The sequence below is a fragment of the Coregonus clupeaformis genome, unplaced genomic scaffold (assembly GCF_020615455.1).
Source record: "Coregonus clupeaformis isolate EN_2021a unplaced genomic scaffold, ASM2061545v1 scaf0039, whole genome shotgun sequence".
Lineage (NCBI taxonomy): Eukaryota > Metazoa > Chordata > Actinopteri > Salmoniformes > Salmonidae > Coregonus > Coregonus clupeaformis.
The window spans coordinates 1,121,805-1,140,193 of NW_025533494.1; the positions used below are offsets into that span (position 1 = coordinate 1,121,805).

Below are 18,389 nucleotides of genomic sequence, written 5' to 3' on the forward strand. Positions count from 1 at the left end.
GGTGAGAAGGCAACAACTGTTGGTGCAATTATTAGAAAATGGAAGAAGTTCAAGATGACGGTCAATCACCCTCGGTCTGGGGCTCCATGCAAGATCTCACCTTGTGGGGCATCAATGATCATGAGGAAGGTGAGGGATCAGCCCAGAACTACACGGCAGGACCTGGTCAATGACCTGAAGAGAGCTGGGACCACAGTCTCAAAGAAAACCATTAGTAACACACTACGCCGTCATGGATTAAAATCCTGCAGCGCACGCAAGGTCCCCCTGCTCAAGCCAGCGCATGTCCAGGCCTGTCTGAAGTTTGCCAATGACCATCTGGATGATCCAGAGGAGGAATGGGAGAAGGTCATGTGGTCTGATGAGACAAAAATAGAGCTTTTTGGTCTAAACTCCACTCGCCGTGTTTGGAGGAAGAAGAAGGATGAGTACAACCCCAAGAACACCATCCCAACCGTGAAGCATGGAGGTGGAAACATCATTCTTTGGGGATGCTTTTCTGCAAAGGGGACAGGACGACTGCACCGTATTGAGGGGAGGATGGATGGGGCCATGTATCGCGAGATCTTGGCCAACAACCTCCTTCCCTCAGTAAGAGAATTGAAGATGGGTCGTGGCTGGGTCTTCCAGCATGACAACGACCCGAAACACACAGCCAGGGCAACTAAGGAGTGGCTCCGTAAGAAGCATCTCAAGGTCCTGGAGTGGCCTAGCCAGTCTCCAGACCTGAACCCAATAGAACATCTTTGGAGGAAGCTGAAAGTACGTATAGCCCAGCAACAGCCCCGAAACCTGAAGGATCTGGAGAAGGTCTTTATGGAGGAGTGGGCCAAAATCCCTGCTGCAGTGTGTGCAAACCTGGTCAAGACCTACAGGAAACATATGATCTCTGTAATTGCAAACAAAGGTTTCTGTACCAAATATTAAGTTCTGCTTTTCTGATGTATCAGATACTTATGTCATGCAATAAAATGCAAATTAATTACTTAAAAATCATACAATATGATTTTCTGGATTTTTGTTTTAGATTATGTCTCTCACAGTTGAAGTGTACCTATCATAAACATTACAGACCTCTACATGCTTTGTAAGTAGGAAAACCTGCAAAATCGGCAGTGTATCAAATACTTGTTCTCCCCACTATAAATCACAGACGTTGTGGTGACAGCTGCATTGACGTACTTGGGTATACGAGATTTTACTGCAGTAGAGTTACAAGATGTTTTGAACAATAGTGTCCAGTCCTCCAAGGCCGCTGGACTGGTGTAGGATCAGATCGGGCCAAAGTAGTGGAATAGTGATATGGTTTTAATGGGTGTAGTGTTAGTTGGTAGGGTAATTTTTTCACAGTGTAATGAATTTATAATACAGAATAGTAAGCTGATACACCAGTGGCGGCTGGTGGGGGGAGCTATAGGTGGACGGGCTCATTGTAATGGCTGGTATGGATTAAATGGAACGGAGTCAAACATGTGGTTTCCATTTGTTTGTGTTTGATGCCATCGCAATTGTTCCATTCCAGCCATTACAATGAGCCCGTTCTCCTATAGCTCCTCCCACAAGCCTCCAATGTGATACACATCCAATACATTAGGTTGCAGCATGCACCCACCACATTTGTTTGCGACCGCCATCATACCGAAGAAGTCTGAATGAAGCTAGAGCTGTCTGAATTAGTCTAATAGAAACTCTCGTTTTGTTTGCAAAACTGAACGTTTTTCAACTGTTTGGACAAATGATTACACCCTAGATCAGCTAGATGGAATTGAGTGTGCAAGGCAGTCTCTCTGTTCTTAAAGTTCATTTGTAGGCTAAGTTTTAGCAACCTCACAATGGGTATAGGGAAAATTCGATTATTATGTAGTAGCCTAAACCTATCGTTGTTCCATGGAGTTGGGTGAATGGAATATGAATGAGTCATCCAATATGCTGTGATAGTATATCCACTGAATACGTGAATGATAGTATATCCACTGAATACGTGAATAGTGGCAAAGTTGGTTTCTGTTTCAGTCATGTCTTTGGTCATGTTCGCGTGGGTCAAACAAAAACACCCAAATAATTGGTTGACTAATTAGTCGACTGCATTCAAAACGTAATTACCTTTGATCACATGATTTTTGTAAAGTTCATGAAGTCCACATTAGGCGCAAGTCTTTACCATTTTTATCCACATTATGCAACACACTTTGAAAGGCATTGACCACTTGACAAAACCGATCCGCTTGAGCGTGCCCAATGTCTATGTTGCCAAGTAGAATACAAAAAGGTGTGTATCTTTGGCGAGGAGGCGTGCTCGCGCGCGTCAGGGCACTGTACATTGTCAAGTTGACCAGAAAAAATAAATCAGACGGTAGGCTCAATGATCGGTAAACGTTTGTGCTGTTCGACTGAAACTGATTTGAGCCCATGTACAGTAGCTATTAAAATAAAGCGAATAGCCTACTTTAAGTTACAATATGGAAGTTTACAAATACCCCGTTTTCTTCGAGGCTCACAGTCTGGATTCAGCACAGAAAGAGAAGATAGAAAAGTACTTTCAGATTCGCCGTAAATCTGATGGCGGAGACTGCGGACCGATAGACAAAGTTGGTGACAACGTTTACAAGATCGCATTTATTGACGGGGCAGGTATGGACATTTAGAGATTACTATTTGAGCTGTACTTGAAACTAAAGGTGAAACGTAAAAAAGTATCTTGAAATGTTTTCCTTTGTAATTCTGGAACAGTTTCACTTTCACATTTAAATTGTGCTACATGCACAAACACAACACACCCTGCTCACCCCTCCCCCTTATCTCTGTCATAACAAACCTATTGAAGTTAAAGGGATAGTTCACCCAAATTACACAATTAATAATTGGTTTCCCTACACTGTAAGCAGTCTATGGACAAGGTATTACTGCATTCCATGCTTTGGTTTAGTTTCCCAGGCACTGTTTCCACAATGTTTTAGCATTTGTGGCACAAATCACATTCAAGTCATTGGACCGAAATTAGCCTCTTTTTTTGCATAATGTTCAAAACATCTACAGTGGGGAAAAAAAGTATTTAGTCAGCCACCAATTGTGTAAGTTCTCCCACTTAAAAAGATGAGAGAGGCCTAGAATTTTTTATGAATTTATTTGCAAATTATGGTGGAAAATAAGTATTTGGTCAATAACAAAAGTTTCTCAATACTTTGTTATATACCCTTTGTTGGCAATGACACAGGTCAAACGTTTTCTGTAAGTCTTCACAAGGTTTTCACACACTGTTGCTGGTATTTTGGCCCATTCCTCCATGCAGATCTCCTCTAGAGCAGTGATGTTTTGGGGCTGTCGCTGGGCAACACGGACTTTCAACTCCCTCCAAAGATTTTCTATGGGGTTGAGATCTGGAGACTGGCTAGGCCACTCTAGGACCTTGAAATGTTTCTTACGAAGCCACTCCTTCGTTGCCCGGGCGGTGTGTTTGGGATCATTGTCATGCTGAAAGACCCAGCCACGTTTCATCTTCAATGCCCTTGCTGATGGAAGGAGGTTTTCACTCAAAATCTCACGATACATGGCCCCATTCATTCTTTCCTTTACACGGATCAGTCGTCCTGGTCCCTTTGCAGAAAAACAGCCCCAAAGCATGATGTTTCCTCCCCCATGCTTCAAAGTAGGTATGGTGTTCTTTGGATGCAACTCAGCATTCTTTGTCCTCCAAACACGACGAGTTGAGTTTTTAACCAAAAAGTTATATTCTGGTTTCATCTGACCATATGACATTCTCCCAATCCTCTTCTGGATCATCCAAATGCACTCTAGCAAACTTCAGACGGGCCTGGACATGTACTGGCTTAAGCAGGGGGACACGTCTGGCACTGCAGGATTTGAGTCCCTGGCGGCGTAGTGTGTTACTGATGGTAGGCTTTGTTACATTGGTCCCAGCTCTCTGCAGGTCATTCACTAGGTCCCCCCGTGTGGTTCTGGGATTTTTGCTCACCGTTCTTGTGATCATTTTGACCCCACGGGTGAGATCTTGCGTGGAGCCCCAGATCGAGGGAGATTATCAGTGGTCTTGTATGTCTTCCATTTCCTAATAATTGCTCCCACAGTTGATTTCTTAAAACCAAGCTGCTTACCAATTGCAGATTCAGTCTTCCCAGCCTGGTGCAGGTCTACAATTTTGTTTCTGGTGTCCTTTGACAGCTCTTTGGTCTTGGCCATAGTGGAGTTTGGAGTGTGACTGTTTGAGGTTGTGGACAGGTGTCTTTTATACTGATAACAAGTTCAAACAGGTGCCATTAATACAGGTAACGAGTGGAGGACAGAGGAGCCTCTTAAAGAAGAAGGTACAGGTCTGTGAGAGCCAGAAATCTTGCTTGTTTGTAGGTGACCAAATACTTATTTTCCACCATAATTTGCAAATAAATTCATTAAAAATCCTACAATGTGATTTTCTGGAGAAAGAAAATCTCAATTTGTCTGTCATGGTTGACGTGTACCTATGATGAAAATTACAGGCCTCTCTCATCTTTTTAAGTGGGAGAACTTGCACAATTGATGGCTGACTAAATACTTTTTTCCCCCACTGTATAAGTTACTTTGTTTAGCTTCAAAATCAATTTTAGATACTGGGATGATTTGGACATGATGCGTGACAAATGCTATTATTGGTCCCATGACTTGAATGGGATTTGTGCCATACATGCGATCCTTTGAACATATTGACATTTTTTGAATCTGAATAAAACACACCTGGGAGCCAGAAATCTTTCTGATTGAGAGGGGGTCAAATACTTATTTCCCTAATTAAAATGCAAATCAATTCATAACATTTTTGACATGTGTTTATCTGGATTTTGTTGTTGTTATTCTGTCTCTCACTGTTCAAAATAAACCTACCATTAAAATTATAGACTGATCATGTCTTTGTCAGTTGGCAAACGTACAAAATCAGCAGGGTTCAAATACTATTTTCCCTCACTGTATATGTATATTGCATAGTTATAACCCTAAACTAATACTGTTTACATGTGTGCTTATCTTTGTCTCATAGAACCACAACAATAAGATTCCAAGTCATTTGGATTACCAAAATCATATAAACATCTTCAAATGGAAACAGCTGTGTTTGTGTGTGTGTGTGTGGTGGTGACTATCAAGAGTACAGTGATGGGTCTCAACATCATGTTCTAACCAGACAGCATTCGGAAAGTATTCAGACCCCTTTACTTTATCCAAATTTTTGTTATGTTACAGCCTTATTCTAAAAGTGATTAAACTGTTTTTCCCCATCATCAATCTACACACAATACCCCATAATGACAATGCAAAAAAATGTTTTTTAGAAATGTTGGCACATTTATTACAAATAAAAAACGTACATTTACATAAGTATTCAGACCCTTTACTAAGTACTTTGGTAAAGCACCTTTGGCAGCGATTACAGCCTCAAGTCTTCTTGGGTATGAAGCTACAAGCTTGGCACACCTTTATTTGGGGAGTTTCTCCCATTCTTCTCTGCGGATCCACTCAAGCTCTGTCAGGTTGGATGGGGAGCGTCACTGCACAGCTATTTTCAGTTCTCTACAGAGATGTTCGATCGGGTTCAAGTCCAGGCTCTGGCTGGGCCACTCAAGGACATTCAGAGACTTGTCCCGAAGCCACTCCTGCGTTGTCTTGGCTGTGTGCTTAGGGTCATTGTCCTGTAGGAAGGTGAACCTTCGCCCCAGTCTGAAACCCTGAGTGCTCTGGAGCAGGTTTTCATCAAGGATCTCTGTATTTTGCGCCACTCATCTTTCCTTCGATCTTGACTAGTCTCCCAGTCCCTGCCGCTGAAGAACATCCCCACAGTATGATGCTTCCACCACCATGCTTCACCGTAGGGATGGTGCCAGGTTTCCATTCAGGCCAAAGAGTTCAATCTTGGTTTCATCAGACCAGAGAATCTTGTTTCTCATGGTCAGAGAGTCCTTTAGGTGCCTTTTGACAAACTCAAAGCGAGCTGTCGTGCCTTTTACTGAGGAGTGGCTTCCGTCTGGCCACTCTACCATAAAGGCCTGATTGGTGGAGTGCTGCAGAGATCGTTGTCCTTCTGGAAGGTTCTCCCATCTCCACAGAGGAACTCTGGAACACTGTCAGAGTGACCACTGGGTTCTTGGTCATCCCTGACCAAGGCCCTTCACACCGATTGCTCAGTTTGGCTGGGCGGCCAGCACTAGGAAGAGTCTTGGTGGTTCCAAACTTCTTCCATTTAAGAATGATGAAGGCCACTGTGCTCTTGGGGACCTTCAATGCTGCAGAAAAATTTGTAAAAACCTGTTTTCGCTTCGTCATTACGGCGTATTGTGTGTAGATTGATGAGGAAAAATTGTACATAATACATTGTAGAATAAGGCTGTAACATAATAAAATGTGGAAAAAGTCAAGGGGTCTGAATACTTTCCGAATGCACTGTATTTCTTTGATTGTCTATACGTTATATACATAGTCTTAGCAATGCACCGTTCATGCTAGAACGCACCAATAGGATCTGGCTAGCTCATGCTTGGCTCTGCCCACCTCCTTGCTTGTTCTGCCCACTATGATTAATTTGCTCCCATTGGAAATGACAGGCTGTGGTCTATCTTGGGGTTAGTTATACAAATATTTTGTAGTGGGTGTGTGGAAAGGAGTGGGTTTGTCGAAAGTGCTCTGCTATAGGTTAGATGGTTTTGAGTGAGCTGTGTTTTTTAAATTCTGTTTTTTACCCTGCTGCAACTAGCATATATTGAGCTACCATACCGCAAGAGTTTGGACTGTTTTTAAGCAAAGGATGAGTCTGAGTCGTATTTCACTATTCGTTTTACACAAATAATTTTACATTTTCTGTTATAAAACTGAATATTGTTTATTTTTTATGACAAGTTTTGATGCTGGGTGTACTGTGGCTTCATGCGTTGTATGTGTGATATTGGCTACTATGTAGCTACTTCCCACGCCAATATTAGTTATTTATTGTGTAGGCTGCTATCCTACTTGAAATAAAATCATTTGAGAGAAAAAAATAGCCACGTACTTATCTCTGGCGACATGACCATGATACCGAGTAGGAAGCAATTCAAGTAGGCAGCAACAACACCAGAGCACTGGTTGCTGGCTTACTATCGACTCGTAGTGCAGCCCAATCAACCACACAAACGGTCTTGAGTGGCAAAAAATCTGCCCAATTAGCTGATTCGCTTTCGATACACCTGCCATATTGACAACATTTACACATTCATAGACCGGACAGGTATGGACATGTTGAAATTATTATTAAAAACGTTACTACATGATTCCACAAGTGTTATTTCATAGTTTTGATGTCTTCACTATTATTCTACAATGTAAAAAATAGTAAAAATAAAGAAAAAATGAGTAGGTGTGTCCAACCTTTTGACTGGTACTCTATATAATAATGATATGTGAGGACTAATACACTGGAAGGTTTATAAGTGTTGAGCTTGACCCCACTGCTTACCCCACAACTCTATATGGTTGAATAGTGTCTACTGTTCTGTTTCAGGTAGGCATGCTATATAATTATTCTACAACATAGCTACAGGTATAAGACCAGGTATGGTAAGTAGACTATAGGCCTACTTATTGTAGGCAGGGTTGGATGATGTCCACTTAGTACCCACAGGGAAGGTCATAAGTTACCTTGGCTTCAGGGGGAGGGCAATATCTGCACTTGCAACATCATCGTAAGTTAAGACTGATTCCTCAGTGTGTGTTAGCATTAATAACTGCAATGTTTAATTGTAAATATGTTGCATGATCATTAGTAAAGAACATGCTCAAATCAACAGAGGACAGCATCAACAGGGTTGAGTTCAGGTGGATAACAATGTACACACTGAACATAGCAGTAGGCCTAATGTTACAAGTAGAGATAATATGATGAATTGCTAGACCTACCTGGCAGAGCGACGCATAAGATAATATCTAGACAATTCTTTCACTTTCAACAATGTTGTTCTCTACAGAACACAGCCCAGGCACGCACACTTTACAATAACAGACAGGGGAGTGACTTTACCTAGATAGAACAAGAGATAACCAAATCAGGTTATCCTAGTCACTTGGTGTGTGTGTTTGTGTATGGACAATGGAGGAGGTACTATATACATTGCATTCGGAAAGTATTCAGACCTCTTCCATTTTCCACATTTTGTTATGTTACAGCCTTATTATAAAATTGATTAAATAAATACAAATCCTCATCAATCTACGCACAATACCCCATAATGACAAAGCAAAAACAGGCCTTTATGGTGGAGAGGCCAGACGGAAGCCACTCCTCAGTAAAAGGCACATGACAGCCCGCTTGGAGTTTGCCAAAAGGCACCTAAGGGACTCTCAGACCATGAGAAACAAGATTCTCTGGTCTGATAAAAAAACTATTTAGCCTGAATGCCAAGCATCACGTCTGGAGAAAACCTGGCACCATCCCTATGGTGAAGCATGGTGGTGGCAGCATCATGCTGTGGGGATGTTTTTCAGCGGCAGGGACTGGGAGACTAGTCAGGATCGAGGGAAAGATGAGCAAAGTAAAGAAAGATCCTTGATAACCATCTGCTCCAGAGCGCTCAGGACCTCAGACTGGGGGGAAGGTTCACCTTCCAACAGGAAAACGAGCCTAGGTACACAGCCCAAACAACACAGGAGTGGCTTTGGGACAAGTCTCTGAATGTCCTTGAGGGGCCCAGCCAGAGCCCGGACTTGAACCCGATCTAACATCTCTGAAGAGACCTGAAAATAGCTGTGCAGCGACGCTCCCCTTCAATCCTAACAGAGATTGAGAGGTTCTTCAGAGAAGAATGGGAGAAACTCCCCAAATACAGTTGTGCCAAGCTTGTAGCGTCATACAGAGTTGGTACTGAATAAAGGGTCTGAATACTTGTGTAAATTTGATATTTACATTTTCTTTTCAATATACATTTGCAAAGAAAATCTAAAAACCTGTTTTTACTTTGTTATTATGGGGTATTGTGTGTAGATTGATGAGGGGGGAAAAAAACAATTTAATCAATTTTTGAATAAGGCTGTAACGTAACAAAATGTGGAAAATGTCAAGCGGTCTGAATACTTTCCAAATGCACTGTACGTTTATTTCTATGAGATACTATAATTCAGTTAATCTTTATGAATTATGAAGCCTTTATGCACATTATGTTTTTGTTTTATTACATAATTGCTTCAATATTCACAAATATAGAACAAAACGTACAAGATCTCATAAGCTTGTGTTAACCTCAGACCTTATTTTTGGCGTTTATTCCAAAACCCTATTCATTCCTAATAAAAAAATTTGAATAGGGATGGCTGAACCAGAAGTATCCCATTTCTGGGTTTTAGGACTACAAGCTGGCGAGCTCTATATGGCGTGCTTCAAACTCAAAATACTTCCGGCTTCATTGGAATACGAGGATGATGTCAGCGCTATCACTATCTACTGTTTTAATGGGCGCGTTTGGGTGGTGGCTAAAGCAACCGACTGTAGATGAAAGTTAAGGAGGGTGTCTGTGACGCCCACCGTTTGGTGCAACGCAGAGCTGGTGGAGAGCGTGGTGAACCAGAGAAAACACTGTATGTACAGTTGAAGTCGGAAGTTTACATACACCTTAGCCAAATACATTTCAACTCAGTTTTTCACAATTCCTGACATTTAATCCTAGTAAAAATTCCATGTCTTAGGTCAGTTAGGATCACCACTTTATTTTAAGAATGTGAAATGTCCGAATAATAGTAGAGAGAATGATTTATTTCAGCTTTTATTTATTTCATCACATTCCCAGTGGGTCAGAAGTTCACATACACTCAATTAGTATTTGGTAGCATTGCCTTTAAATTGTTTAACTTGGGTCAAACGTTTCGGGTAGCCTTCCACAAGCTTCCCACAATAAGTTGGGTGAATTTTGGCCCATTCCTCCTGACAGAGCTAGTGTAACTGAGTCAGGTTTGTAGGCCTCCTTGCTCGCACACGCTTTTTCAGTTCTGCCCACACATTTTCTATAAGATTGAGGTCAGGGCTTTGTGATGGCCACTCCAATACCTTGACTTTGTTGTCCTTAAGCCATTTTGCCACAACTTTGGAAGTATGCTTGGGTTCATTGTCCATTTGGAAGACCCAAGCTTTAACTTCCTGACTGATGTCTTGAGATGTTGCTTCAATCTATCCATATAATTTTCCTTCCTCATAATGCCATCTATTTTGTGAAGTGCACCAGTCCTTCCTGCAGCAGAGCACCCCCACAGCATGATGCTGCCACCCCCGTGCTTCACGGTTGGGATGGTGTTCTTCGGCTTGCAAGTTCCCCCTTTTCCCTCCAAATATAATTATGGTTATTATGGCCAAACAGTTATATATTTTTGTTTAATCAGACCAGAGCACATTTCTCCAAAAAGTATGATCTTTGTCCCCATGTGCAGTTACAAACCGTAGTCTGACTTTTTTATGGCGGTTTTGGAGCAGTGGCTTCTTCCTTGCTGAGCGGCCTTTCAGCTTATGTCAATATAGGACTCGTTTTACTGTGGATATAGATACTTTAGTACCTGTTTCCTCCAGCATCTTCACAAGGTCCTTTGCTGTTGTTCTGGGATTGATTTGCACTTTTCGCACCAAAGTACGTTCATCTCTAGGAGACAGAACGCGTCTCCTTCCTGAGCGGTATGACGGCTGCGTGGTCCCATGGTGTTTATACTTGCGTACTATTGTTTGTAGAGATGAACGTGGTACCTTCAGGCATTTGGAAATTGCTCCCAAGGATGAACCAGACTTGTGGAGGTCTACAATCTTTTTTCTGAGGTCTTGGCTGATTTCTTTTGATTTTCCCATGATGTCAAGTAAAGAGGCACTGAGTTTGAAGGTAGGCCTTGAAATACATCCACAGGTACACCTCCAATTGACTCAAATGATGTCAATTTGCCTATCAGAAGCTTCTAAAGCCATAACATCATTTTCTGGAATTTTCCAAGCTGTTTAAAGGCACAGTCAACTTAGTGTATGTAAACTTCTGACCCACTTGAATTGTGATACAGTGAATTATAAGTGAAATAATCTGTCTGTAAACAATTGTTGGAAAAATTATTTGTGTCATGCACAAAGTAGATGTCCTAACCGACTTGCCAAAACTATAGTTTGTTAAGAAGAAATGTGTGGAGTGGTTGAAAAACTAGTTTTAATGACTCCAACCTAAGTGTATGCAAACTTCCGACTTCAACTATACCACTGAGTTTTGATGCAGAGTTTTTACCAGATAAAATCGAGTTAGGATGTGTCAGTTATCCCGTGAATGCTTTTGTCCCGAACCCATTACGGTGTTTTAGGTGTCAAGCTTATGGTCATGTGGCAGCAGTGTGTAGGTGGGAGATTATTAGATGTGAGAAGTCTGCAGGAGGACAAAGGAATGTGTAGTATTGCTGGAAAAAAATGATGTGTGTAAACTGTAGGGGTACCCATGGTGCTGGAGTACAGAGGTGTCCGGTGAGAGAAAGGTAGGTTGAGGTTGCCAGGATCAGAGTAGTTCATAAGGTGTCTTATGCTGAGGCAGTGAAGAGAGTAGTAGAGGAAGATGGGTCCAGGGTGAGGGATGCTAAAAGGATCCCTGTGAGTAGGCCGTGGTCAATAGAGAGTGCATGGCCGGTTCCAGGCATAAGCGGCATAAGCGATCGCTTAGGGTAGGGCTTCCCAAACTCAGTCCCGGAGCCCTCCCTGGGTGCACATTTTGGTTTTTGCCCTAGCACTACACAGCTGATTGAAATAACCAACTCATCGTCAAGCTTTGATTATTTGAATCAGCTGTGTAGTGCTAGGGTAAAAACCAAAATGTGCAACCAGTGGGGGCCCCAGGACCGAGTTTGGGAAAGCCTGGTTTAGGGCCCCTGGCCGCTAGGGGCCCCCTAACCAAAAGAATAGTAGAATATACTAGGTACAATTTTGAAATGTGGTAATGCATCAGCAGTTTTTCTCTTGCTATGTCAAGTCACTGATAGTCATGTCAGCTAAAGGTTTTTAGATTGGTAGTTAATCTAACCAACTATCTAAACATTTTTATCTACCCCCCCATCACAAAATGGGTAGAATTGCTGTCACTCCAGCCTTCGCTTTAGCTCGCCCTCCTGTCTAGCTCAGGCATTCGGCATCACCGGCCTTCTAGCTGCTGCCGAACCTGCTGCTGGCAAACGCCCTTCACTCATCAACCCCGGACTTGTCTCGTCATCATTACACACACCTGAATCCAATCCCCACTCTATCACTGTACATATACTCCCTCTGTCATTTGTCTTTGTTGGTAATTGTATATGTTGCTTGTTTTCCTGAGATGAATCTCTCCTACTATTTCCTGAGTACTTTATATTTTGCACTGTGGGTTTCGTCCCGCTTTAAGCTTTAATAAATTCAATAGTTCTAAACCTGCGACTGCCTCCTGACTACTCCTCGCTACACTTGTGACAGAATGACAGACCTAAGAAAACAGGAAGCAGTAGAACATCCTGACCTCTCCGCTGTAGGAGCGAAGCTCCTCCACCATTACTTGTGCCTGGAGCGCCTCGGGACTGCCATGGACGAGGTGCTCAGGGCCATACGCCAACTGCAGGCTACACCACCACCTTCCCAGCTCCCCGTGGTTATTCCAAAATGTGTAGAATTGCAGAAAATTGACTTTAAAACAAATTATTCTCTACACCGTCAAGAGGGGGGCCACTAAAATATTTTGCCACAAGGTGAGGGCCCCCTCCCAATCAAATCTCGCTTAGGGCCCCCAAAAGGCTACAGCCGGCCCTGAAAGAGTGATGCAGTGTTTAAAAAAAAAAGAATTATGGCCATGATTGTCAATTGTACCGCAGGAATGGAACGTACAGTGGGGAGAACAAGTATTTGATACACTGCCGATTTTGCAGGTTTTCCTACTTACAAAGCATGTAGAGGTCTGTAATTTTTATCATAGGTACACTTCAACTGTGAGAGACGGAATCTAAAACAAAAATCCAGAAAATCACATTGTATGATTTTTAAGTAATTAATTTGCATTTTATTGCATGACATAAGTACAGTGGGGAGAACAAGTATTTGATACACTGCCGATTTTGCAGGTTTTCCTACTTACAAAGCATGTAGAGGTCTGTAATTTTTATCATAGGTACACTTCAACTGTGAGAGACGGAATCTAAAACTAAAATCCAGAAAATCACATTGTATGATTTTTAAGTAATAATTTGCATTTTATTGCATGACATAAGTATTTGATACATCAGAAAAGCAGAACTTAATATTTGGTACAGAAACCTTTGTTTGCAATTACAGAGATAATACGTTTCCTGTAGCTCTTGACCAGGTTTGCACACACTGCAGCAGGGATTTTGGCCCACTCCTCCATAACTTCTCCAGATCCTTCAGGTTTCGGGGCTGTCGCTGGGCAATACGGACTTTACATTTACATTTTACATTTTAGTCATTTAGCAGACGCTCTTATCCAGAGCGACTTACAGGAGCAATTAGGGTTAAGTGCCTTGCTCAAGGGCACAGCGACAGATTTTTCACCTAGTCGGCTCGGGGATTAGAACCAGCGACCTTTCGGTTACTGCCACAACACTCTTACCCACTAAGCTACCTGCCTTTCAGCTCCCTCCAAAGATGTTCTATTGGGTTCAGGTCTGGAGACTGGCTAGGCCACTCCAGGACCTTGAGATGCTTCTTACGGAGCCACTCCTTAGTTGCCCTGGCTGTGTGTTTTCGGGTCGTTGTCATGCTGGAAGACCCAGCCACGACCCATCTTCAATGCTCTTACTGAGAGAAGGAGGTTGTTGGCCAAGATCTCGCGATACATGGCCCCATCCATCCTCCCCTCAATACGGTGCAGTCGTCCTGTCCCCTTTGCAGAAAAGCATCCCCAAAGAATGATGTTTCCACCTCCATGCTTCACGGTTGGGATGGTGTTCTTGGGGTTGTACTCATCCTTCTTCTTTCTCCAAACACGGCGAGTGGAGTTTAGACCAAAAAGCTCTATTTTTGTCTCATCAGACCACATGACCTTCTCCCATTCCTCCTCTGGATCATCCAGATGGTCATTGGCAAACTTCAGACGGGCCTGGACATGCGCTGACTTGAGCAGGGGGAATTTGCGTGCGCTGCAGGATTTTAATCCATGACGGCGTAGTGTGTTACTAATGGTTTTCTTTAAGACTGTGGTCCCAGCTCTCTTCAGGTCATTGACCAGGTCCTGCCGTGTAGTTCTGGGCTGATCCCTCACCTTCCTCATGATCATTGATGCCCCACGAGGTGAGATCTTGCATGGAGCCCCAGACCGAGGGTGATTGACCGTCATCTTGAACTTCTTCCATTTTCTAATAATTGCACCAACAGTTGTTGCCTTCTCACCAAGCTGCTTGCCTATTGTCCTGTAGCCCATCCCAGTCTTGTGCAGGTCAAACAAAAACACCCAAATAATTGGTTGACAATAGAGCCTTCCACAATGCAGGCAATGGCTGTAGTCGACTGCATTCAAAACGTAATTACCTTTGATCACATGATTTTTCTAAAGTTCATGCAGTCCACATTAGGCGCAAGTCTTTACCATTTTAATCCACATTATGCAACACACTTTGAAAGGCATTGACCACTTGACAAAACCGATCCGCTTGAGCGTGCCCAATGTCTATGTTGCCAAGTAGAATACAAAAAGGTGTGTATCTTTGGCGAGGAGGCGTGCTCGCGCGCGTCAGGTACATTGTCAAGTTCACCGGAAAAAAATTAATCAGACGGTAGGCTCAATGATCGGTAAACGTTTGTGCTGTTCGAATGAAACTGATTTGAGCCCATGTACAGTAGCTATTAAAATAAAGCGAATAGCCTACTTTAAGTTACAATATGGAAGTTTACAAATACCCCGTTTTCTTCGAGGCTCACAGTCTGGATTCAGCACAGAAAGAGAAGATAGAAAAGTACTTTCAGGTTCGCCGTAAATCTGGTGGCGGAGACTGCGGACCAATAAACAAAGTTGGTGACAACGTTTACAAGATCGCATTTATTGACGGGGCAGGTATGGACATTTAGAGATTACTATTTGAGCTGTACTTGAAACTAAAGGTGAAACGTAAAAAAGTATCTTGAAATGTTTTCCTTTGTAATTCTGGAACAGTTTCACTTTCACATTTAAATTGTGCTACATGCACAAACACAACATACCCTGCTCACCCCTCCCCGGTTATCTCTGTCATAACAAACCTATTGAAGTTAAAGGGATAGTTCACCCAAATTACACAATTACTAATTGGTTTCTCTACCCTGTAAGCAGTCTATGGACAAGGTATTACTGCATTCCATGCTTTGGTTTAGTTTCCCAGGCACTGTTTCCACAATGTTTTAGCATTTGTGGCACAAATCCCATTCAAGTCATTGGACCGAAATTAGCCTCTTTTTTTGCATAATGTTCAAAACATCTATAAGTTACTTTGTTTAGCTTCAAAATCAATTTTAGATACTGGGATGATTTGGACATGATGCGTGACAAATGCTATTATTGGTCCCATGACTTGAATGGGATTTGTGCCATACATGTGATCCTTTGAACATATTGACATTTTTTGGATTTTTCAAGCAACTAGTTACTGACATAAAACACACCATTTACGTTAATGTCTGTGTTAATATGGAGGCATGAAAAATAATGTATATTTTGTATAATAGTGGTGTGCAGCTAAGCTGAAAATGTGGACTCAATAGTGCACTTTCTGATAAAAGCACCAAATTTGGCACAGAGGTAGATGTACAGTATGTACCCTGAAAATATATAGATATTGACCCACCCCAGATTTGGCCCCTGGGGGGCGTGGCAGCGTCACTCAAAAATAACAAAATAAATGTATACATATTTAGATTCGAGTCCATTTCTCTGTACCAAGTTCAGAGTTTCATATTTCAGATACAATTGGAACTGAGTTAGAGTTAAACCATCTTAGGTTGTACCGGTACTTCATATTAGCTCAATTACCATTTACTTAGCCTCTGAGTTAGGGTTGTTAATTTTATTACCACTACTACGATAACAACAACAACAACAACAACAACTCATTCCTCTTTAATTCTTCCAGTCCAGAAGAGGGTACTTCAGAAACCTAATCATGTTTTGGAGATGCCTGGGGGACCTCTTTCCCTCACTCTGAGAGGCAGCCTGGAGCCTCCACCCACAACAACCTCCCCAGTCAGCAGTCAGTCGGTGAGTCCAGAATATGCAGACAGACCTATACATAACCTGTCACATAACCTGTTAGATAAGGTATTTATTTCCCATAATATGAGGTCAAAATATACAGACGTCAATGCACTGTTGTTGTATTTGCATCCCATTAAACACAAAGCTTAGTCAGGTAATAACTTTATTATCCCTTCAAATGAGGTCAAAATAGTCTTCACTGTTTTATTGCATGTTTGATTTTATGTGATATTATAATAAGTAAAACATTAATTTACAATATGAGGAATGACATTAAAAGAAATTCTAACTAAAGAAATCTGTACTAAACTAACAAAATGGACAAATGCCAAACCAGATACTAGATTTATCAGATAATCCAGATGCAGATGCATGGTCGACCTACAATAATAAATGAATAATAAATGTAGATAAAGACAGATATAGAGTGGGGATAAAAAGTATTTAGTCAGCCACCAATTGTGCAAGTTCTCCCACTTAAAAAGATGAGAGAGGCCTGTAATTTTCATCATGGGTACACGTCAACTATGACAGACAAAATGAGATTTTTTTTCTCCAGATAATCACATTGTAGGATTTTTTATGAATTTATTTGCAAATTATGGTGGAAAATAAGTATTTGGTCAATAACAAAAGTTTCTCAATACTTTGTTATATACCCTTTGTTGGCAATGACACAGGTCAAACATTTTCTGTAAGTCTTCACAAGGTTTTCACACACTGTTGCTGGTATTTTGGCCCATTCCTCCATGCAGATCTCCTCTAGAGCAGTGATGTTTTGGGGCTGTCGCTGGGCAACACGGACTTTCAACTCCCTCCAAAGATTTTCTATGGGGTTGAGATCTGGAGACTGGCTAGGCCACTCCAGGACCCTGAAATGCTTCTTACGAAGCCACTCCTTCGTTGCGCGGGCGGTGTGTTTGGGATCATTGTCATGCTGAAAGACCCAGCCACGTTTCATCTTCAATGCTCTTGCTGATGGAAGGAGGTTTTCACTCAAAATCTCACGATACATGGCCCCATTCATTCTTTCCTTTACACGGATAAGTCGTCCTGGTCCCTTTGCAGAAAAACAGCCCCAAAGCATGATGTATCCACCCCCATGCTTCACAGTAGGTATGGTGTTCATTGGATGCAACTCAGCATTCTTTGTCCTCCAAACACGACGAGTTTAGTTTTTACCAAAAAGTTCTATTTTGGTTTCATCTGACCATATGACATTCTCCCAATCCTCTTCTGGATCATCCAAATGCACTCTAGCAAACTTCAGACGGGCCTGGACATGTACTGGCTTAAGCAGGGGGACACGTCTGCACTGCAGGATTTGAGTCCCTGGCGGTGTAGTGTGTTACTGATGGTAGGCTTTGTTACTTTGGTCCCAGATCTCTGCAGGTCATTCACTAGGTCCCCCAGTGTGGTTCTGGGATTTTTGCTCACCGTTCTTGTGATCATTTTGACCCCACGGGGTGAGATCTTGCGTGGAGCCCCAGATCGAGGGAGATTATCAGTGGTCTTGTATGTCTTCCATTTCCTAATAATTGCTCCCACAGTTGATTTCTTCAAACCAAGCTGCTTACCAATTGCAGATTCAGTCTTCCCAGCCTGGTGCAGGTCTACAATTTTGTTTCTGGTGTCCTTTGACAGCTCTTTGGTCTTGGCCATAGTGGAGTTTGGATTGTGACTGTTTGAGGTTGTGGACAGGTGTCTTTTATACTGATAACAAGTTCAAACAGGTGCCATTAATACAGGTAACGAGTGGAGGACAGAGGAGCCTCTTAAAGAATAAGTTACAGGTCTGTGAGAGCCAGGAATCTTGCTTGTTTGTAGGTGACCAAATACTTATTTTCCACCATAATTTGCAAATAAATTCATAAAAAATCCTTCAATGTGATTTTCTGGATTTTCTTTTTGTAATTTTGTCTGTCATAGTTGACGTGTACCTATGATGAAAATTACAGGCCTCTCTCATCTTTTTAAGTGGGAGAACATGCACAATTGGTGGCTGACTAAATACTTTTTTCCCCCACTGTAATACAACATAACATAACATAACATACTGGCCCCCCGTGTAGCTCAGTTGGTAGAGCATGGCGCTTGCAACGCCAGGGTTGTGGGTTCGATTCCCACGGGGGCCAGTATGAAAAATAAATACAAATAAAATGTATGCACTCACTAACT

General features: G+C 42.1%; 1 protein-coding gene and 1 non-coding gene across 3 annotated transcripts in view; both read left to right on the plus strand.

The window, feature by feature from the left end:
- The first annotated feature begins 2,363 nt into the window (after positions 1–2,363).
- LOC121556247 (protein mono-ADP-ribosyltransferase PARP14) overlaps positions 2,364–18,389 on the plus strand; it is a 33,052-nt gene continuing 17,026 nt past the window's right edge. The window contains exons 1-2 of one of the 2 annotated variants that reach the window (XM_041870143.2): positions 2,364–2,631; positions 16,090–16,214. In XM_041870143.2, coding sequence (XP_041726077.2) covers positions 2,460–2,631; positions 16,090–16,214 — 297 coding nt within the window. In that variant the 5' untranslated portion in view covers positions 2,364–2,459. Of the gene's footprint in view, positions 2,632–14,719; positions 15,039–16,089; positions 16,215–18,389 lie in introns of those variants that run through there. The other variant, XM_041870142.2, reaches the window with a different exon arrangement.
- trnaa-ugc lies at positions 18,270–18,346 on the plus strand. Its single transcript has one exon. It is a non-coding gene; the product is annotated as a tRNA-Ala (tRNA).